Source organism: Marmota flaviventris, chromosome 10 (genome assembly GCF_047511675.1).
Source record: "Marmota flaviventris isolate mMarFla1 chromosome 10, mMarFla1.hap1, whole genome shotgun sequence".
Taxonomy (NCBI): domain Eukaryota; kingdom Metazoa; phylum Chordata; class Mammalia; order Rodentia; family Sciuridae; genus Marmota; species Marmota flaviventris.
In genome coordinates, this window is record NC_092507.1 from 105553220 (window position 1) to 105577572 (window position 24353).

General features: G+C 34.9%; 1 protein-coding gene across 3 annotated transcripts in view; it reads right to left on the bottom strand.

Moving 5' to 3' along the window:
• Window positions 1-24353, bottom strand: part of Trim33 (tripartite motif containing 33) — a 123156-nt gene that overhangs the window by 36332 nt on the left and 62471 nt on the right. For 2 of the 3 annotated variants that reach the window (XM_027940273.2, XM_027940272.2), the window contains exons 5-6: window positions 5183-5299; window positions 1827-1941 (exon numbers count right to left, since the gene is read on the bottom strand). In XM_027940273.2, coding sequence (XP_027796074.1) covers window positions 1827-1941; window positions 5183-5299 — 232 coding nt within the window. The remainder of the gene's footprint in view (window positions 1-1826; window positions 1942-5182; window positions 5300-24353) is intronic. The other variant, XM_071618219.1, reaches the window with a different exon arrangement.

The window sequence follows — 24353 nt, forward strand, 5'->3', positions numbered from 1 at the left end:
CAAAAAGAACAAAGAGGGGCTAGAGATGTGGCTCAAGTGGTAGCGCGCTCGCCTGGCATGCGAGCGGCCCGGGTTTGATCCTCAGCACCACATACAAACAAAGACGTTGTGTCCGCCGAAAACTAAAAAATAAATATTAAAAAATATTCTCTCTCTCTCTCTCTCTCTCTCTCTCTTTAAAAACAAAACAAAACAAAAAGAACAAAGAAGTGAAGACTGACCAAACTAGAAAAACCAATTTCAGAAATCCCTGCAAAGGAAAAATAAACTACTTAACAGAAACTGAAACCCCTTGAAGGAATGGGTAATATCTGATATATTCTGACATTCAGCCTTTCAAACAACCTACCTACTTATTTCTTAATCTTTTCTCCCACCAAAATTATTAAACTTAATTTATTGCATAATATTTTTGACTAAGGAAATAAGTGTCTCATTTTATAATGAAAATCAATGAATAAAAGTATCCAATTGACAAATTGAATTTACAACCTCACTAGAAATCATTACTTTTATAAAGCTTAGGAAAACCTCTCTTTTACAAAGTGTAGGAACATATTACACTAGAAATTTTAAAATTATTATCATGTTAGGAGTATATGGCATATTCATTATTAGGTATTTACATACATACACTTTATCCTTAAGAGGCATCTTTTAATTCTGAAGCCCTTGAAATGGTTTTTAAAATGTCTTCTTGGATGTATAGCTAAAATTTATCTATAATACATTAACCTGTATCAAAAATAGTTACTGCTAAATGCTCTCCATTCACACAGTCCTCTGCAGGAAGGTAAGAACCATCTGTTAGGGCTGAAAGCAACTAACCAGATGTCCAACAGGAAAGAGACCCCCAACTTCAATGATATGGGCAAGAATACTTTTAATTTCACAATTCTGTTTCAATGGAAAGATGTATTTAAAAGACAGAAATTCAGAGATAATATTTTGTTCACATAATTTCTTTTATTTACATGTAACTAATGTTTCTAATTTCTTAAGAGTTCTAAGCAGAAATTGAATGGAAAAAAATTTAAGGGCAATCTGAGATAAATGAAAGTTAATTAATCAATACATAGCTTAAATTAATATTCAATGGTGTAAAGAACATAACCCCATATTATTTGAGCCTACTTAATTAAGAGCACAAAATTTCAAACAGGAAATTTCAAGGTGAGAAGTTTCTTTTCTGAGAAATTCAATTTCTCAGAAAATTCACATTTGAAATGTTGAGACCTGTAGGCAATAAAGTCACTGATTTAAAATTAATTTGAATTTAACAAAAATAACTAGATACACCTCTAGAAATTAACATCTACATAATCATCTAAAATATGTAACACAAAAACCTAACGCCATAAAAATATCAATATTGAAAATTTATAAATTTCAACATAAGCAGCATGTTTGGCAAAACTATGGAAATATTTTAAAATAAGGTGAAATACACAAATGGCTCAAGCAGAAGCCCAACATGCATTTAAATGAAAAAAATTAAACTGAGGCCCCTTGTTAGGGGGAAAGAAAAAAATGTGACAGGCCTGCTTTGTCTTCACTTACATCACATTTCAATAATTTTTTTTTTTCATTCCCAGGGAGGATTATCACTAACTCTATGTATACAGCTAAAACTAATGTTATCAAATTGGGCCGCAAGTAATTAACTAGAAAAAAGGTCTCTTTCCCAATAGAAAATTTAAAAAAAAATTTTTAAATTTTACTTTACTTCCATATCCCCAACCATTTAAAAGAGTTTTCAATAAACATTAAAAACAGCTGAAGAGCAAGAGAAGCAGTTTTTGTTTTATTTTGGCTTTGAACCATACCTCTAGCTGCTGTAAGAGAGATTTTCCTTTCTTATTAATTTCATTGATAAGGGTGAAAATGGCCACTTTAATTTCCTGTTCTACTCGTTTGTTAGTCTCATTTACTTCTTTTATCCTGAATAAGAGAAATGCATCATTAGGTTATCAACTTATCCTATGTCTTTGAGTCATCAACTGTTACAGAAATTCAACTGGGCACTTAATCAAGAAATTAAAGTCAAAACTTTGTCAAAGTGTACAACTTATGTTTCAGCAGATCTACCACTTAAATTTGGTCCAAACAAGCTATGTATAGAGACAAAGAATGAATTTAATATTTAGGAAATTTAAATCAAGCTGGAGAAAAATCTCCTTTAATCACTAGGACATGAATGCGATATACAAACATCGAATACACCAAGGACTGCTGGCTAGTGTCAAATTTGGCCCATTAGTACTATTTAATATTAATACTTTCCTTGAACAATGTGCAAAGATGGGAACCTATTATCACCCTTTGATAGGGCAGGCATCAAACTTGAAAGCATTTGTTTGTTTTCACTTAAAACTTAAAACACTTCAAATGTGGGTTCTGATATTCTCCCTCCTTCAATAACTTCCTCTCATAACAGTTTCTTAGTGTATACAATAAAAAGAACATTAAAACATATTCAATCTTGTTTTTCTTTTTTTTGGCCGCGGGGGGGACAGGTGCGGCTGGGGATTGAACCCAAGGCTTCTCACAATTTAAGCGTGTGTTCTACCACTGAGCAACACCCCAAATATCTCCAGTCCCTAGATCCAATTTTAAAAATAGCCACTGGTTTTAGAAATAGGTATGAGCACCCACAATGGTTGTGGAAGTTTTGATAACTTACAAAATGGGACAAAAGCAATCCCATCAATATAAACAAATAAAATGCCAACATAAAACCATAATAGGCAGTCTTTACTTTTTATATATTCTATTTCGGTACAAACTGCCTTTCATTTGGCTAAATTCATATCTGAGTAATTTTAATATACTCTAAGCAATAGTTTCATAGTTTTTTTTTTCCTCCGTTGCCTGTATATCACAGCTTGTTTGGGCACTTACTTGTAAATTTTATTGAATTCTGTCCTTATTAAAGTGAGTGGAATACATTTTTTAAAAATAAAGGAACTAATTACTAGGGATAAGAAATGTAAGTCCTACACATAAAATGACTGAGCCAAAGATGAAAATCATTAAGCATGGTGAAAGCAGAAGAGTTAGCCTGAGTCTTATTGGACTTAAGCAAGAAGGAAGAAAATATGTACACATAAAAATAACAGGCCATCTAAAAGCAGGATTTTGGGGGACATAAAGGAAGCAGTGTTAACCTGTCAGCTCCTGCCTGGCTATCCGTACTCACCTGCTGCTGCCATGCTTCCTGCCATTTGAATAAACAATGTTTCTATACAGCAAAAATAAATAAACAAATAACAGGTTGGATATGGTAGTGTATACCTGTAACCCCAGTTTATTGGGAGGCTGAGGCAGTATGCTGAACTTAGTAAGACCCTGTCTCAAAATAAAATTAAAAAGTGCTGGAGATGTAGCTCAGTTGTGAGCCTGTGCCTACCCCGGTTTTCACCTGTGTGTGTGTGTGTGTGTGTGTGTGAGAGAGAGAGAGAGAGAGAGAGAGATATGGGGGGTGGATGTAGCTTTGTGTGGAATGCTTCCTTAATATGCATGAGGCAAATAAAACAAACAAAAAGGAAAGTACATTTCTCTTTTCTGTGAAAAGAACTGCTTTTATTTTTCAAACGTTGTTCAGGATGTGACTACTAGATACATTAGCTTTTTGAAACTCCTCAAAAACAAAAAAGGAGAGGAGAGGGAGATTATTAGAATTGTAAGAGTTTTTTTAAAGCTTTCTGATGAAATCATTAACTTACCTAAAGCTATATAATATAAAAGATAAACATTTTGTTCTATTTCTGAATACAAATCCAGGAACATATGTAAAAAATACATACAAAGCATACATTTAAAAATTTGGGATTGCCATATGAATCAACTATCTTCCTCTGAAAGGGTCATCTATCAATAACTTCCGAGAAGACACATTTATCTTTTCCAACATAAACCACAACATATCAGCAATTTAATCTAAAACATCCTGACATTTCTTAAAAAAAGAAAAAAAAAAAAAATCAAGCATCATTCAACAATAAGCCTCTCCACCCCCGAAAAAGAGAAAACCATCAATGGACAGTATGTGCATTTACATTTATTATCTATAGGAGCCTTTCATTTTCTTTTGTTATTACTTAGGATGAAAAGTTCTACCATGTTTAAAGCACTATTTTCATTCATTCAACTATTTGGTATTTTTGAGCATCTGTTGTGTGTGTGTGTTGTATTTTGTTTTGTTTTGCGGTACCAGGTATTGAATCCAGGAGCACTTAACCATTGGGCCACATCCCCAACCCCACCTCCACAGCCTTGCCACCGCTTTTCTTTGATATAGGGTCTCACTAAGTTACCTAGGGCCTTCCTAAATTGCTCAAACTGGCTTTGAACTTGTGAACCTCCAGCTTTAGTCTTTGGTCTCTGGGATTACAGGTATGTGCCATCATGCCCAGCTTGTTATGTGCCATTTTAATCATAACAAATTAATAAATTTTAATAGTCAGGAGAAAGTTCCAATATTTGTGAGCTTATGCAATAATTATATTGTGACCCTATTCATACTTTTAAGAATTTTCATGTTTTAATTATGCCAGCTCCAAGTGTTTGTCTTTCTAGTGTAAGAGTCCTAACTTTGTTAACCTATTTGCCCATGGAACTTATTCCTATTTTCCCCTATAAATTAATTTATATAGTTTTTTTAAGAAATGTACCAAAATAAGTATAACTTCTTCTTTTGATAAAAATAACAGCAGCAGCTAAAATCTGGGTGCTTACAATATGCGAAAAACTATATTATATATTCATGTTATAATGCTACTAATAAGATAAATACTGTTTTTAATGCTTGTTTTAGAGACGGGAGAATAAATTTGTTCACTATACTTGTTCTTGCTCCTCTATACTGTACCTCCCACACAATCTTTACTTTAAATTCTATAATTCAATTCTCTACATATTAAATTATTTTTCCAAGTTTAAAACTTATACAGGCTAATCTTTTTAATTATAAAATAGTCAAACACATATGCTAAGAGTATAAAAATTTTCTAGTCAATTAAATTTTGCTTAACAAATACTATAAACCCAAACTCAAATCACATCATTTTTTTAAATTAGGTTTTCTGTATATGTTTAATAAGTAAATAAACATTTTTAAGTGGATTTACTCCTCTTTAATAATTCTTAATATAAAATTATGGTTTTAAGGCAATACACTTACCTATTCTGCACCTGAGTAGCTGCAAAATGAACATAATTCTTCTTCTCAAGAAGCTTAGCCAATAGGTTTTCAATTGCACCTTTCTGATTTTGAAAAGCTTCTTCCAAAAACTGATACCTTTAAACAAAAACAAAAACTACATTTAAAATATAAAATTGAGATCGGGATATAAAGAAGAATAACTTGAGTCAACCTTGAAACCTTACATAAATAATCAACTCCACATGCTAGCCACTTGTGTATTACTTCAAAGGCAACTTTTAAATAGAAATTCCTTTTCTTCTAATCATGGACAGCTATTATTAAAGAAAAAAAAAGACTGAAATAATGTTTTCTGTTAAAATTTTGATTGATGATCATACTTTTAAAAAAATCCAAATATTGGATTGTTATAAACATTTTAAATCATAAAACACAAGCATACCATACAAATATACTATCAAAAGAAGGGAAAAAAATCACTCTGTTCCAATATCACAAAACCCACTATTAGCACTGTAATATACAGTTCCTTGTTTGTCTATGCTGGGGATTGCCAGAAAAAGCATTCTACCACTTAACTACATCTAATTATGCATTTTCACATGTACGTGTGATCGTACTATATAAGCAATTATGAGTCTGAATTTTATTCTTTATCTTGTCTTTATAATCATACTCGAAATAATTTTTGAATTCGAGATGCCTTGTCAAACTTTTCAAAATGATTATATCAATTAAAAATATTGGGCTGGGGTTGTAGCTTAGGAGTAGAGTGCTTGCCTCACATATGTGAGGCACTGGGTTTTGATTCTCAGCACCTCAGATAAATTAAAAAAAGGCCCATCAACAACTAAAAGCGTATTTTTAAAAAATATTACCAATACCAGTTTAATTTCAACTCTGTCAACTTGATTTAGTATATGTTAGAATTTTCTAGTGAAGGAAGTATAGACTTTACTGGTTAGTCATTACTAGAAAGCTAAAATAATAGTTTTCTTTCCTTTTTGTAGTTTATCTATGTGATTTCTACATGAGTAAAAAAAGATTCATCTGGCTCATAGTATAGTTAATATATAGGCACAAATATGAGCTGATACCACACTGTGACAAGAGCTATAATGGTGGTGTATATTATAATCTAAAACAAGAATCTACTAACTAAATCAGCCTCAACAGCAAGGAAAACTTCACAGAGATGTCCAGAACAGAAACCTCTGTTGGCACAGTTAATATATTATAAAGACATTAAGATGGTCAAAGGAATATGCAAAGGACAGAAGATAAAGCAGTAACTGATTTAAAAAAAAAAATCCAGAGGCAGCTAAGCATGGTGATGCACACATCTAATCCAGTGACTTGGGAGGCTGAGGCAGGAGAATTGCAAGTTTGAGGCCAGCCTCTGCAACTTAGTGAGGCCCTAAGCAGCTCAAGACCCTGTCTGAAAACAAAAAATAAAAAGGGCTGCAGACTTAGCTTGATTGCAAAGTGCTCTTGGGTTCAATAAGGAAGGAAGGAACAGAGGGACGGGATGGGGGCGGGGTACAAATTAATGAAGAAAGAAAGGAAGGTAGATTATTCCAGAGGCAGACTATAAATGACCTGGTATACCATGGTACTTCTGCATTTAGTCTCTTAAATAATGGGAAACCCTTGAATATTTCTAAGCAGAATGTAAATATCAGATTTACATTCTAGGAAAATAACCAGACAGAAATAGAAAAATATCTAAAGAGAGTAGAAGTGAAAGACCAGTTAAAACTCCAAGATAGGTGATAGACCATTCAGATGATGGAACAGAGTACTATTACTGGTTGATATAACCAAACAAGCAGAAACAAATGACTCTGTAAAAGATCAAAAGCAATGTTGATCTGGGAGGTGGTTATGGCAAGGCCCATAGTTAGAATTGAAAAATTCAATGCCTAGTTAAAGCAGAGTCAAGGAAAAGTCACAAGGAATGAGGCATCTAAGATACTGACAAAAATGTAATCATCCTTTAAGACACTGGTATCACAAAAGTAAAGGCAGGAATAGACATGCAAATAGAAAGCCTAGGAACACTTAGATGTCTTTATCTCAGGTAGATGTGGGGAAATGCTATAAAATTAACATAAAGGGAAGTTTACTAGGTTAAGAATGGAGGGCAGTAAGAAAAAGTGTAGAGCAATATGCAGATCTGTGTTACAGAAAATTGTTGATCAGGTTTTTATTTTGTGTGCTGATTTAAAGAAAAATTTTACTGTGGTAAAATACATATATTAAAATTTGCCAGGGGCTAAGGATGTGACTCAGTGGTAGAGAGCTTACCTGATATGAATAAGGCCCTGGTTTAACGCAGAGCACAGCCAGTTTAACTATTTATCTATTTATTAATTAACTATTTATCTTTTATTTATACAGGTACCACAGATAAAACCCAGGGGTGCTTAACCAATGAACTACATTCCCAATCATTTTTATTTTTTATTTTGAGACAGGGCCTCACTAAATTGCTGAGGTTGGCCTCAAACTTGGAATCCTCCTGTCTTATCTTCCCAAGTCCCTTGAATTATAGGTACGTACCACCACATCTGGGCAGTATGACTATTTTTAAGCAATCAAACTGTTTGTAAGATTGTGCATATTAAAACTATCTAAGATATTAATTAAACAGCCCCCATTATACATGTGGTTTTTTAATTTAGAAGTCTTTTAGCAGGGCATGGTGATACATGCTTGTAAGCTCACCAGCTCAGGAGGCTAAAGCAGGAGGATCACAAGTTCAGCCTGGACAACTTAGCAAAACCCTATCTCACAATTAAAAAAAGGGCTGGGATGTGTGTATACTTCAGTGGTTAAGGGGCTTGCCTAGCATGCTGAAGATTCTAGGTTCAATCCCCAGCACCCCAAATACATGTGCACATATCCCACTTTTAAAGCTGTACTATTTTTTGGATAGGGTACCCATGAGAATTGGTTCTTTCATTGAAGACCAGCATTTGATTAATTCCATATACAACGATTTCTTTATGGCCAATAAGAAATGTTTTACTATGCTAAATCTATACAAATAAAGTACAAGTATCAAAATTCCATGCTAATCCTTTTGACTTAAAAAACACTATCACGGGCTGGAGATGTGGCTCAAGCGGTAGCGCACTCGCCTGGCATGCGTGCGGCCCAGGTTCGATCCTCAGCACCACATACAAAGATGTTGTGTGCACCGAAAACTAAAAAATAAATAAATATTAAAATTCTCTCTCTCTCTCTTAAAAAAAAAACAAAAAACACTATCACTGTGAAGAAGAAAGACCTTTTGAAGCTGAGTGTGGTGGCACTAGTGATTCAGGAGGCTGAGGCAGAAAAATCACAAGTTCAAAGGCAGCCTCAGCAACCTAGGGAGACCCTAAGCAACTTAGTGAGAACCTGTTTTTAAATATTAAAAAAATAAGAAGGGGTTTGGGATGTGGCTTGGTGGTTAAACATCCCTTGGTTCAATTCTTGGTACCAAAAAATAAATGAAATAAAAATTTAAAAATAAAAAGGGCTGGGGATGTGGCTCAGCAACTAAGTGCCCCTGGATTCAAATACCCTGTAACCTTCACCCTCAAAAGAAAATCTTTTGAAGGAAGGCTTCATTATGTCTGCAAATAAGAAGACATTTGGTGAAAAACTCAATTACTATTATCAAAATTCACAAAATCCTAATTCATAAATTTAACTTTGAAAAAATATCATTCTTCCAAAATAAGCATTCAAGTGAACAACAAACAAGCAAGTATGATATTTTCCTAAACATGTATACCTAAGTGAAAATATGTATACCTCCCTTTCCTTATATAGGGATTGACACTTGAGTTGAATGCAGAAGGGTAAATAAATGATAGCTTTCTAGGAAGACCAACTTAGAAGAATGCAATAACTGCACTGAAAACAAACAAAAACCCTAAAAGTACAGAGTTTTAAAACCACCTGTTATTTTCAGGTTGACGTAATAGAAGGCAAAGGTAGAAGAGTGAAGAAGTAATAGAGCTAAGGAGCCTGTGCATTTTGCTGAAGATAGGTTCAGATAATAAATAAGGGTAAAACGATAAATGCTGGCAAGGACGCAGGGGAAATTATACACACATTGCTGGTGGGAATACAAATTGGTATGACCAGTCTATAAAGCAGTACAGAGATTCCTCAGAAAACTTGGAATAGAACCACCATTTGATTAAGTTAACCTACTCCTTGGAATGTACCAAAAGGACTTAAAATCAGCTTACTAGAGTGACACTGCCTCATAAATATTTATAGCAGCTAAGCTATGGAACCAACCTAGGTGCCTTTCAAAAAATGAATGGATAAAGAAAATGAACTATAACTCAGTGATAAAGGATGGCATTTGCTGATAAACAGAAGGAACTGGAAACTATCATGCAAAGAGAAAAAAGCCAGTCCCAGAATACCAAAGACCTAATGTTCTCTCTGATACGTGGACACAATGGGAGGCAGAAAAGGGGGAGGTCGAAGTTCATTGGATTAGACAAAGGGAAATGAAGGAGGGTGATGGAAATAGGAAAGACAGTAGAATGAATCAGACATAACTTTCCTATGTTCATACATGAATACACAACCAGTGTAATGAATCAGATATCTTTCCTATGTTCATACATGAATAAACAAGCACAAGAATGAAAAATTATACTATGTCAAATACTCTCTACTGTCAATGTATATCTTAAAAGGGCATATAAAAGCTGGGCATGGTGATGCAAGCCTGTAATCCCAGCAGCTGGGTAGGCTGAGGCAGGTGGACTGCAAGTTCACAGCCAGCCTCAGCATAAGAGAAAGGTGCTAAGCAACTCAGTGAGACCCTGTCTCTAAATAAAATACAAAATAGGGCTGGGGATGTGTCTCAGTGGTTGTGCGCCCCTGAGTTCAATCCTCAGTACCAAAAACAAACAAACAAATAAATGAAATATAAAATTTTAAAAAATACATAATGGTGAATTATCAGGAATTTATTTAAAAGTGATGATCAAATTGTCTGTGTTCACTTAAATAAATTTCAATTGTATGATCAGAACAAGAGAACACTAGAGTTTTTCAAACAGGTGAAATAAAATAAAAAAGGGAAAATATAAAGGTAGTTTTGATTATAAATTATCTCCCATAGTTTATAGATTTAACCTAGCACAAATATTTTTCTAATTCATCAAAAGTCTAACTGAAATACTTTAGAAACAGGAAAAAGAATAAATGAATGAAATAAGTATAAACTTGATTAATATAAGAACATTTGAAAGTATTTTTTAATTTTAATCTTGGATTGTGAATTAACAATTATTAATGTGCTTTCTCAGACACAATGTTTTCACTAGTATTTCAAAACATCTAAGTAAAAATTATATATGCCAGGATTTAATTTAGGATGAAAATCTAAGAAAACTTCCTAAGCTTTAGGCTAAAATTATAGAAACTCAGTATAATAATATACAACAGGTAATCTGGTTTTTATCAGAATGAATCATCATGCCCATGCTTTTTTATTATTAGAACCCATTTTTAATGCAGTTTGTTGAGCTATTTTTGAAATTACAGTGCTCATGAATAAAGGATGGGAGATGGATGAATAATAAGGTGTTATCTTAAAAGGTTGAGAACCACCCCAGCTAATAACTTCAAACTTTTGAATGCACACCTTGTGTTTTAGTAAATCCTGAACATTACTACCTGACTTGCCAAATAAGTACTTAGTGACTGTTAATGATTTAATTCTGAAGCATCTGGGAAAACATTTATGCTAGTTTGTATTCAAATCAAATTAGCCTGGGAATCTTGATTGGGAATTTGAACCCCAGATTTTTTATTTTTTTGTACTGGGGATTGAATTTAGGGGCGCTTTAACATTGAGCCACATCTGCAGCCCTTTTTATTTTGAGACAGGATCTTACTTAAGTTGCTGAGGTTAGGATCAAACTTGTGATCTTCCAGTCTCAACCTTTTCAGTTGCTGGGATGACAAGCATATGCCACTACATCAGCTACTACAGACCTTTTTAAAATTTTTTATTTAGAAGTAGGGTCATCACTTAATTGCCTAGGCTGACCTTGAACTTACAATCTTCCTGCCTTGGCCTAATGGCTGGCATACACCACCATGCCCAGCAAGGGGCATTTTTTTTTTTTTTTAGATGTTGATGGATCTTTATTTTATTCATTTATTCATATGTAGTGCTGAGAATCGAACCAAGTACCTCGCACATGCTAGGCAAGCGCTCTACCACTGAGCCACAACGTCAGCCCAACAAGGGGCCTTTTAAAAAAATTAGCTGTGTCATTTTTCTTCAGTTATTTCACTTTTTGAAATTAAAGAATTTTTTGAAATTAAAGATGTTTCAAACATACATTCGAGTCTCAATTCTACTGAACCTATCATCTACTTTCAAAATTGATGGCAAATTTTAGTCAACATATTCACCTACACCATCTCTTAGATTACTGTGAAGAAAATCTTGAACATCATTTTTCATTTAAGCACTTCTCAATCTACAGATAGCATCAGCTAGACTTTTTTGAGATATTTTTTTTTTTTTGAGAATTTGAGAATTTAATAAAATGTCATATGGATTCTCTCACTAAATCCCCCAATCCCCACCCAGTCCTGGGGATCTAACCCAGGTCTTGTGCATGTCCAGTAAGCCCTGGACAACTGAATTATATGCTTATACCATCAATACCACCAGACCTTACATCTTTAGAAAAACTTAATGATTCAGATACTATTCTTTTGCAGGGAAGCGGGCACTGGGGATTGAACTCAGGGGCACTCGACCCCTGAAACACATCCCCAGCCCTATTTTGTACTTTATTTAGAGACAGGAACTCACTGCATTGCTTAGTGCCTCGCTTTTGCCAAGGTTGGCTTGAACTAGAGATACTCCTACCTCAACCTCCTGAACTGCTGAGATTACAGGTGTGCGCCACCTCGCCCAGCTCTAGATGCTATCTAATTAGTTGGGTGCTATGGACAACTCAATATTTACCTTTATAGAACTATACTAAGAATAAACTGGTCAAAACACATAAAGCACCTAAGGCTTTAAGGTATTTGTAAGAGTCATAAGAGTTTAAAGCCTGATATCATGGATTTCGAATGGAGTGAGTAAACTAGGCAGCAGTGTCTCCAAAACCAGCAGCACTTATAGCAAGACTGACCAACTGTTGGAATTGCAGATTACAGAATTCAAAGAAGTTTATTTGTTATTGTTGTTTCCATTATTTGACAAGGATGGTGATAGAAGTGCAACAACAAAGAAACTGGGAACTAAAATGAAGTCTCCTGGGCAGATTTCCACAGAAGAGGAGTACAGGACATAATTAATGATATAGATGCTGATAATGGCATAGCTGATGATATTAAACTTCTGACAATCGTGGAAGAAAAATTAAAGACACAGACAGTGAAGAAGAAATTAGAGAAGAATTCTGTGTGATTCAGGCTGGCAATGCCTCTAACAGTATAGCAGAGCTTCACCAGGTGATGACTAATCTTGAGAAGTTAAGGGATGAAGAACCTGATAAAATGATCAGGGAAGCAGATACTGTGACAATGGACAAGTAAACTATGAAGTAATGGCAACAAAGGAAAGACATTGTACCCAATTGTTAAATTTCTTGCAAAAAACGACTTGACTTTTGTTTGTAACTGATATAATAGGTTTCCCCCTACTGTCCAAAAGTTAAATTTTTTTTTAAAAGGCACGTACAGTAATTAGGACTTCATTCCTTCAGGTTTCTTCCCTTATTTTACTGTCATTGTACTAAAACTTTATTTTAGAAAATTACTAGTTGATAAAGTAACATTTTGTGTATGGCTTGATCTGTATATATCTAAGCCTTTTTGCACTTTTAAAGTCAGATGGAGCTGGTCAAATAAGTGAACATCTGGGTTATTTCTTCTTAGTAGTTTTATTTAGGATCTGTGGGCATGTAGTAAAGTGTAGAGCTGTAACTGCATGTGGACTATGAATGGTGCAAAAATATGTACTTAAAAGTTGCACTACTGCAAAACAGGAGTATTATACTGGTACTTGTATGCTTTACTTTCTATACTGCTGGTCTTATACTAGAAACATTTTCTTTCGTATTTATTTGTTTTTTTAAAGAAAAACATTGTGCTGTTTACAGCACAATTTTACTCAAATCAATTCCAGTTCTATATCTGTTTTCTAATTTAATAAATTACAATCTTTTACTCTCCTCCTCCATACACCACACACATCTCTATCTAATCTTTTCTTCTATAAAGAATCTGTTATTAATAGTATACAAAATGAAAACAGAAAAACTGGAGGGAATCAAAGGAAGCAAAGGTGGCTCCTAACTACAATGATATAAGGTATAATTCGCATTGCAAAGAGAAGAAAAAAAAACTGGAAACAATTATAATTATGGAACAAAATTTCCAAATTTGATGAAAACTATAAATCCATAGATCTAAATTCAACATCCCCAAACATATTAAGAAAAGAACACTGGGCTGGGGATGTGGCTCAAGCGGTAGCGCGCTCGCCTGGCATGCATGCGGCCCGGGTTCAGTCCTCAGCACCACATACAAACAAAGATGTTGTGTCCGCCGAAAACTAAAAATAAATAAATAAATATTTAAAAATTCTCTCTCTCTCACTCACTCTTAAAAAAAAAAAAGAACATTAAGATATATCATTCCAAACAACTTAAAAGCAGTAATAAAATTTTTAAAATAGCTCAAGAGGGAAAAAATATATATTACGTACATACATAGATTGTGTGTGTGTGTTGCTGAGGATTGAACCCAGGGCCTTGTGCATGCATGGCAAGCACTCTACCAACTGAACTATATATCCCCAGCCCTACAGATTTCTTGATGTAAACAATGAAAGTCACCAGAGCAGAGCAACATTTTTAAATTATGGAAAACTGCCCACCTAGAGTAAGACTTATCACTTATAAGTCTTTCAAATCTAAACTTTTGCTATTAATAGATTCATTGTTTTCATTATAATTACTGTTTTATAGGTATAAATTTGAATAACCAGAGAACCAAAAGTGCTCTGAAATCAGGATAAAGGAAACTTGCCCTGGATCTAAGACAAAACAATGGTGTTGTAGAACAGTAGAGAGGAGAACCCTAAGATCTTGCAGCAATAAAATATCCCACATATGGAATTTCAGACAAATGCACGGAATGTGAGTGGTTCCAAACTTCATTTTGGAAATGTAAGTGTCCTAAACTGGTAGTGCCCTGAGGCAATGACAACAGGAAATTCAATCCTTTATTGAAGAAAACCTTTTAACCAAGAATTTGCTTTATTGTAGAAAATTTGCTTTATTGAAGAAAACCTTTTAACCAAGTATTTTTTCAAAGAAAGTGAGAAGTTCCTAGTTTGAAATAATATATATATACATACATATATATATATACACACTCTCTCTCTCTCTCTCTCTCTCTCTCTCTCTCTCTCTCGTGGAAACATGGCACCTTGAGTAAAAATAAACAGAAGTAGCAGAGGAAGAAAAGATCCACTAACAGCAGCAAAATGTCTATGCATGAAAGAATGAAATACTAGAAAATATTCAGGCAACAATCTTAAAGGCCTAGTGAAAAGCAAAAAAGACATCTGAAATTTTTGCGGGGAGGAAGGCAACTCTATGAATCTATAACTGTATGTCTCAAAATTTTTAAAAAATTTAAAGGGGGAATGGTTGCCAGCTTTTAAATATATTAAATGCAATGGGTGGGCTTTAGTAGCAGTTCAGACAGCTCAAGAAAACATCTGTGGAGGGCATGGTGGCACACACATGTAATCCCAGCCACTTGGGAGGCTAAGGCAGGAGGATTGCAAGTTCAAAGCCAGCATCAGCAATTTAGCAAGGCCTAGGTAATTTAGCAAGACCCAGTCTTAAAAAAATAAAAAGAGGTGGGGATGTTGAGCACCCCTGGTTTCAGTCTCTGTTACAAGGAAGGAAAGGAGGGAGGGGGAGAGAACAAACCAAAACATTTCTCAACTGAGATTGTCTTGCATTTTGAACATTAAAAACCGGGAGACACAGGGAAAAAAAAAAGGTTAAAAGACAATAAAGAATGCAACAGATTCAATATTTAGAGATTACTGATTAAAAAACATAATCCTAAACCAGATTTTAAAAATATTTTGGTTACTCTTTCCACTAGATTTATAGGTACTTCTGTGTTTATGATGCATCTTGCGATTTAAAGCAGTTGTTATTGGTAATGCAATGACTCTATATTTGCTAGGAAGAAATAACAAAATAAACAAGGTAAAACAAAGTCCCATTTTTCCTTTCCTTACATTGTAACCAAGAAGAAAACAAAAACTTTATTAGGGTGATGTGATAAAGAGGACTAGTGGCTAAAAACTCTACACTGTATGGATATACAGACAAGGGCTCCTCAAGTCATGATATTTCTACCATCTCAAAGACAGAAAACAGGCATACAGTAAAAGATCAGAGATAAATAAAAAATGTTTAGTTCAAGTTGCGCTGATCCAAAGAAAAATGGCTAATTTATGGGATTTCAATCTTTGTAATAAATTTATCAATTAACACAATTTTCATCCAAGATACCATTTAACCCTCTGCCAAATGGATAACACTTATCTGTAGAAATATCCACTCTGAGTGTTTTTTATGTTTATTTCTTAGAGTTTTTTTTTGTTTTTTAGTTTTTTTTTGAAAGAAAATTCTGTCTGGCTGTTTTCTTTTTTTTTTTTTAATATATATATATATATATTTTTAAGTTGTTGATAGACCTTTATTTATTTGTGTGGGGTGCTGAAAATCCAACCCAGTGCCTCATGCATGCTAGGCAAGCATGCTACCACTTGAGCCACAAGCCCAGCCCCTGTTTCTTCATGTTTTCTCTCCTGATATTCCTCTCTTTCAAGCTAACTCTTAGTCATATTCAAATATTCTCTATCATAAACAATCATTTTGTTCTACGGATTCCTTGGACAGTATTCTACTAGGCCCCCCAAACTATGATATTAAAATTAACACAGCTAATCCCGGTTATTCAGGAAACTGAGACTGAGAAGGATCACAAGTTCAAGGCCAGGCTAGGCAACTTAGACTCTGTCTCAAATAAAATGAAAAGGGCTCAGTATGTGTGTATGTGACTAGGGATGTGACTCAGCGGTAGAGCTCTTGCCTAGTATGCATGAAGTCCTACGTTCAATTCCTCAACAAAAAACAAACAACCAAAAAAAGCTTAAATAAAAATAAAAAGGGCTGAGCATACAGCTCAGTGAGAAAGTACTTACCCAGCACAAGTTAGACTTTGCATTCAATCACCAGTACTACACACACACACGCACGCACGCGCACACACACACACACACACACACACACAGCAAACCTCTGTTCGAAGCAATACCTAAATAAAGCAATTTTATATTGGAGATACTTTGATGAACTATTATGGAACCACAGAGCCACACACTCAATCTCAGTCTCACAGACTACAAAATTCTAAGATAGTCACCACCTACTATGGTATCTGGTACATGGTGAGCAAGAAAGCATCTACCGAACAAATAAGATCAATAAATACTGAATAAGCAAGTTATTTTGTCTCTGACAATAAATGTGTTTAATGAAAAAAAAAATGTGCTTAGATAAGAAATACTGATTTATTGCCATTATTCTAAATCTAGCTTCCTAAGAGGACTGATTATATACATATGTACACTTTTTAACCAAAAATGTATTCAGAACTTATCTGAAAGATTTTTTAAATTTTTAGAAGAATTGAAACAATGATTTTGGCAAAGATCCTTCTAAGAAAATAGTTCTTCACCTTCACTAAATAAGGAAAAACATCTGAGGTGATTTACCAGTATTATTTAAATACCATAAAATGTTTTTGCTATGCAGGAATATAACTAAGGCAATAGTTATTTTCTTTTTTAATCTCCTTAGGGAGTTCTAATATACATCTAGAACCGAATATATGCTTTAAAGCAAACTCTTTAATTTAAAAACATAATGCCAATAAAAACTATTTCTTTAGGAAAACATTTTAGAGGAATTTCACTTATACAGTCCCATAAAAATGACCATTATTATATCTTATTCCTTAAGAAAAACATCTACTATTAGGTTTTAAGCAGCCACTTTTTCAAACCACACTGATCCTTAAAACACAAAATTGCTGTAGGATATAAAAAATTTTAAGGTAGAGCAAAGGTGACTTTCACTTTCACCCATGACAGAGTAACTGGCACCAGACTAGTCCTGTCACTAAAATTGTAAAACAAGACAGAAATATAGGAGGCAGCTATATAAAGTCACTGGACCACAGACAAAGTATGAAATCCTTTAAAGACTGCAATTTTTGCAAATTACCCTCTCTATAAAGAGATTTATCCTTTTTGTGTGTGTGTATGTGGAGGTAGGGGGTCTAATCTAGGACCTTACATATGCTAAGCACACACTGTCTCCATGAGCTATTTGCAGCTCACAATTTTATCACTCAAATACATAGCTAGTGATCCAGCAGACCACACACAGAAATTTTAGAACTTCTGAGTGGCTGGAGTGTAAGGGGCAGGGCACAGAAATAGAGATATACAGAGGGTGAGGCTGAGGCACAAAGAGGCTAAGAAAAGGAAAGATATAGAATAAATGTTAATTCCTCACAAGTCCCTGGTCAAAATCTGGGTGGTTATGCACAGGATGAGATTATGCAATGCTTGCTAGACAGAATTCCAATTTATTCCCCTTCCAGGGGAAAAAGGGACTTGTGTTTCCTGGGCAACCTACTCGAAAAGCCAGAAAGGTCACATTTTGATATAAAAGACCACACCCTGGCACTAACTTCTAGTATAGGCCTGTTCTAGCCTAAAAAAAGGCTAAACCAAAACTTGACAAGATCTTCCAAGAAACAGTTTAGAAAGTGAAGTTACAAAGGCTTAAAGGAAATACCTTGGACTTTTCACAGATCTTTCCTAACAAAGTATAGAAACAAACTTATAAAAGAATAAAAGTGATCCATAATTAATTTAATTGCCTATCAGAATAACCAACAGTTCTCGGAAGATGAAAAGAATTTAAACTTTCAACTATGTGTTATACACAATGACCAAATCACAATAAAAATTGGTAGACAGGATAGTATTATAGTATAGCATCTGCTTAACATGCACAAAGCTGTAGGTTAAATCCCCAGTACCATAAATAAATACATTAGTAGAAAAAGAATGAGTCACAGTAAATACAAGCACACTCAACAATAACCGGACACCAAAACAGTTCACGTTTTAATAGCTGAGACTTTAAATGGGCTATTGTGTATTCAAAACTTTAAATGAACACAGGTGCTCAATGAGTACATAAGAAATCTCAACACAGAAAATAACCAAAAAAGCAGCAAATTAAAATTTTAGAGAAATACAATATCTAAAATTTTAAAATTCCTTGATGGACTTAGCAACAAATCAGAGATAACTAAAGAAAGCATTAAACAGCCAGGTGGTGCTGGCCTGTAATCCCAGCGGCTCCAGAGGCTGAGACAGGAGGATCACAAGTTCAAAGCCAGCCTCAGCAATGACGAGGCACTAAGCAAATCAGCCCTATTTTGTATTTTATTTGAAGACATGGTCTGAGTTGCTTAGCACCTTGCTTTTGCTGAGGCTGGCTTTGAACGAGATCGTCCTGCCTCAGGCTCCTGAGCTCCTGGGATTACAGATGTGTGCAACCATGCCCAGCGAACATTTGTTGTTTTTGTTTTTTTTAAAGAAATAATAAACTAATCAGTGGCATATGTCTATATTTCAAGACACTATGGAGGACTCAGGCAGGAGGATCATCTGAGCCCAGGAATTCAAGGCTAGCCTGAGCAACACAGTAAGACCCCATCTCTTCTTTGGGAAAAAAAAAAAAAAAGGTGGGGGCATAGATAAAAGAAGTTCAGTGAACTGCACACAGGATTAACAGAAATACATATCTGACAAAATCACAGCCAACAGGAAGATCAAATACTTTTTTTGTGTGTTGGGGGGTGAATACTGGGAGTTGAACTCAATGCACTCTATCTTGAGCTACATACCCAGTCCCCCCTCTTTTTTTCCTTAATTTGGAGACAGGGTCTTGATAAATTGCCCACACTGGCTAGCTTGGAATTTGTGGCCCTCTTGCCTCAAGACTCCTGGATGGCTGGGATTACAGGTTTGTACCTGCTCCCAACCAATAAAAGAAAATTGGCAAAGCAAACAGAGAAAAGCATATAACATCGAGGAAAGAATGATATGGACATCAACACTGGCAAGGATACAAGTAACTTTTTTTAAATGTTGAAAGGAAAAATTGTCAACCCAGAATTTTAGAGGAATTTATCCTTCTAAACTAAGGATTTTCGTATGAACAGAAGCTGAGTGGAGTTGCTAAACAAAAAATGCTGAAGTACAATTTTCAGGTAACAGAATATAAGAGATGGAAATTTATATATTTAGGAAGGAATGAGGTGAAACAGCAATGGTAATAAGTGAGTAAGTATAAAACACGAGGCTTTTATTTTCCTTTCTTATAACTGTCTTAAAATTGTCAGCTATTTTTTTTAAAAAGCACTACAAGGTAAGTTATAATGTGTTTAAAAAAATAAAAATAGGGATTGGATAAAATAAATTACTGTTTTATAAGGCTACTGTAAGGTTACTAATAAAATCTTAAAAAGTGAGAAATGGTACAATACTTTAAGGAGTCATTAAGTTAGAGCTGCAAATCATTATCCCTAAAGCAATTACTCATAAGCATGAAGAGGTACAGCTTTAAAAGCCAAGAGCTGGGGATATAGCGGCTCGGGGATACAGCGGCTCAGGGGTACAGCGGTCGCCTAGCATGTCCGAGGCCCCGGGTTCAATCCTCAGCACCACATAAAAATAAATAAAGGTACTGTGTCCATCTACAACCAAAAAATAAATATTAAAAAAAAAAAGGCCAAGAGCAGATCGAAAAAAACCAAACTGTTGGGCTGAAATGTAACTCAGTAAGCATGTGCAAGTCCCTGCATTCTACCCAGCAACACAACAAAAACCAAATAGTACATATAAACCTAACATATAAATTATTATGTTAAGTGTAACAGGGATTAAACATTCCAATTAAAAGATAGGGAAAGGTCCTCCCCAACTAAAAGACAGAGCCAGGGATTCTCAACTATTTAAAAGCAGCTACTATGTGCTTGAATACTTGTGGAAGTCTGCTACTAAATAGAATGAGCAGGAATGATAGAAAACAAGGCCATAAAGAAAAATGCATGAAACTAGTATGATTACTAGAAATGACAATATCCAGTATATTGTTATACGACTGTGACTACCGCAAAGTAAAGAACAAGAACACTAGAAAAGAGTTCAAAGAAGATAGGTGCGGTGGTGCACGCCTGTAATCCCAGGAGCTCCAGAGGCTTAAGGATGATCAATAGCTCAAAGCCAGTCTCAGTAACGGCAAGGTATCAAGCAACTCAGTGGGACCCTGCCTCTAAATAAAATACAAAAAATAGGGCTGGAGGTGTTGCCCAGTGGTTGAGTGCCCCTGAGTTCAATACCTGCTACCAAAAAAAGAGTTCAAAGAACACAAAGACTAGGAGTTCTGAAAAACCAAATTTACATACACTAAAATTGCCAGATATTAAGATCATAGTAGTATTCCAGAGTTTACCACTGAGACAGAAGCAACAATCTTCAAGAGTAAAAGGGAATGGAGTTTTTTTGTTTTGGGTTTTGTTTTGTTTTTTTAAATTTTAGTTGTAGATGGACACAATACCTTTATTTATTTTTTATGTGGTGCTAGGGTTCGAACCCAGTGCCTTACACATGCTATGCAAGGGCTCTACCCACTGAGCCACAACCCCAGCCCAGGAATGGAGTTTTTAGAGGACAGCTAGAAGGAGTTGTGGATGGTGGCATAAATTAAAATCTGGATATTATAATATAAATTAAAATCTGGATATTCCAAAGGAAGAAGGAGAAAGAATGACCTACAAATAGCAAAGACCTATCTCAACTCTACAACCAGTGATACACAGGACATGAAAGAAAAAAAAAATTCACCAGTTAAAAAGGCTGCAGAGGAAACAGTACATTATAGCAAAATATCCTAGTAAAAGATCAAAGTTGAGGATCTTTCTCTTAACAACAAACCAAGAAGTCCAGAGAACAAGTAGAAGAAGGGTCAGAATTGGGCATGTATTGAGTCTTATAGGAATTAAAGGATGACAGATGGAAAGATATCTCAGAGTACAGAACTTTCTTGGTAAAAAATAAGGATAAAGGAGTTGGTAGATTCAAGGCTGGTAATAATGGAGAAGCTGCAAAGGTTGGTGGTAAAGAGGGTTGGAATCTGGAGCTATAATCTGTGAGATGGACAAGAAATTCTACTTCCAGTAAATCAACCCCATCTTTACCCCAGGTAAGGACTGAAGAATGAAAGTGATCTTACAGTGATCATCATCATCAGGAGAAAAAGACTTACTTCAAGAGACAAGTTCTCTCTTATCCCATTCTGACAATCTCTTAACGTTTCTTATGATCTATCATATATCTCAAATTTCTGTCAACATTGTTTTTCAATTAACCCAATAACAAATATAGTAGATATGGTTCCATTTTTACTTTCATTTCTTTAGTCTAAAAATTGCAGAGCTGTTGTTTGAGGTATTCCTTTTACTTTCTTTGGTTTAATAAATTATTATGGAAGATCATATCTTCTGATCTTTCCATAAAGAGGTACATGGGAGACAAAGTTTCTGAACTTTTGAATGCTAAAAAGGTATAATACATTTTACATTCACACCAATTTACAGTTTAATTGTAGTATTCTAGGTTGAAAAATTTTTTCCCTTCACCTTTCAATTTCTGAGGTCACTATTCCAGCATCTTCTAGCTCCTGATATTGCGATTTTTTTTTTTAAGAAAGAGAGAGAGAGAGAGAATTTTTTTAATATTTATTTTTTAGTTTTCAGAGGACACACATCTTTGTTTTTATGTGGTGCTGAGGACTGAACCTGGGCCACACGCATGCCAGGCCAGCGCGCTACTGCTTGAGCCATATCCCCACCCCTGCTAATTTTTTTAAGGTCCCATTTATGATTCCTATCTCATTGGCTGGCAACATTCTAATATTCTTTGGAAACTTATGATCCATTGTATACTGTAATTTTTTGATAGTATACAATTCAATATAGGTCTTTTTGTTTGTTTGTTTACAATCATTCTAGAAACTAAAGACATTTCATTTTGATGACTTTGGGTTCTTCAAAGAATTTCTTGCCTTAGTTATCTGATAATTTTCCAAAATTTTGTTTTTTCATATTGTATGTCTGTCAGAACTCATAATCTAAACATTTTTATTTTCCCTTCTTTGGTCTGGTTTCTAGGACTACCTAGAATTTATTGACCAAACCTATTAATTTTTCATTTTAACCATTATACTTCTAGGAGTGCTTTCTATTTTGATTATGACTTTTACAGAGATCCTGTCCTTATACTAAGAAGCTGTGACCAACAGCTTCTTAAATCTTTGAGGATGTTGTAATTTCTAATAATTTGACATCTCCTTTGGTTCCTACATCATGCTTTTTCATCCTTCTTCTTTTTTCTCTAGTGCATCTTGGTCATTTTTCATGTGCATCCAACTGTAGTGACTAACAGTGGCTCATGTAACAAGACACGAGCCAAGCACAGTGGTGCATGCCTGTAATCCCAGCGGCTCAGGAGGCTGAGGAAGAAGGATCCCAAGTTCAAAGCAAGTCTCAGCAAAAGCTAGGTGTTAAGCAATTCAGTGAACCCTGTCTCTAAATAAAATACAAAATAGGGCTGGGGATATATGGTTCAGTGGTCAAGTGCCCTGAGTTTAATCCCCAGTACTCCCCCTCCAAAAAAAAAAAAAAAAAAGACAGGAAATAGGTAGTTGATGTGTTAGTTAAACAGTTCAACATCAAATCTAGAACCCTTGAGAGTATTTTCACTTGCCCTCACCAGCAGATAATAGTATCATATTTCCCAACATCACATCCAAATTCAAAGAAGCCAGAAAAAAGGCTGACACCAACATTTATTCCTTTTTATCAAGAACAAAACATCTGCAAAATCTCTCGCTAAGCAGAATTCTGCCTGTATTTAAGTGAGCCTAAACTATGAATTTACAGTTATCCTGATACCACAAATGTTTCAAGAATAGATTTACAAAAGATAGAAACTGAAATTTGGCAGGGTAGGACAGGGATGGGGGTGGATACTGGGGATTGAACTCAGGGACACTCAACCACGGAGCCACATCCCAGCCCTATTTTGTATTTTATTCAGAGGCAGGGTCTCACTGAGTTGCTTAATGCCTCGCTAAATTGCTGAGGCTGGCTATGAACTTCCTGCCTCAGCCTTCTGAGCCACTGGGATTATAGCCACCATGCCCAGCAGAGACTGGAAATTTTTAACATATCCCACAACATAAGCCACAGTAGCTCCCCTCCAATGTCATAATCCTCAAACATCCATTCATACTTAATATACTTAAAAGACTCTTGGATTCCTGAGAGAGAACAAGATTTATGGACTAGAGTAGGAAATCTGGAAAAGACCCAACTTTTAAACTAGAAATGAACCTCAAGTGCCAAATTTTAGCAACCTCTTTTTATCATTGACTTTCTCCACATGATGAAAAGTTTGGTGCCTAAGAGGGATATAGGAAGGGATTATAAAATGGGAAAGTCTCACTATTGGAAATTCAGAAACAAGTGGGTAGAGGGTGCTCCTACAGTTTAGTCAGCAAATTTATCATCTTTTCTATTTTAGCCTAGTATCTTATCCCAATCCTTCATATTCCCAAATCCAAAGCGTCTCTGATTTTATTTCTCCCTAGAGAAAGAACTCAACTTTTACGCTATTTATCATCTCAAGTTCCTGAGATACTGTGTGTTTCTGAAAAATAAACTGATTGGCTTCTTTTATATTTCCTTAGCATACCCTGAGTTCATTCAACTCTACCAGATCAATTATCAGATCTTCCACATCTATTTTTCCTAGCTTCTATATACACTTTAAAGAAATATAAAGTTATTTTCAAACTGCATAGTTTATAACCAACATAAGTGGGCACTAAAATGCAAAACAATATCAGTTGATAAAAACAATGACAATTCAAAGCCTGTATCATATATGATGATA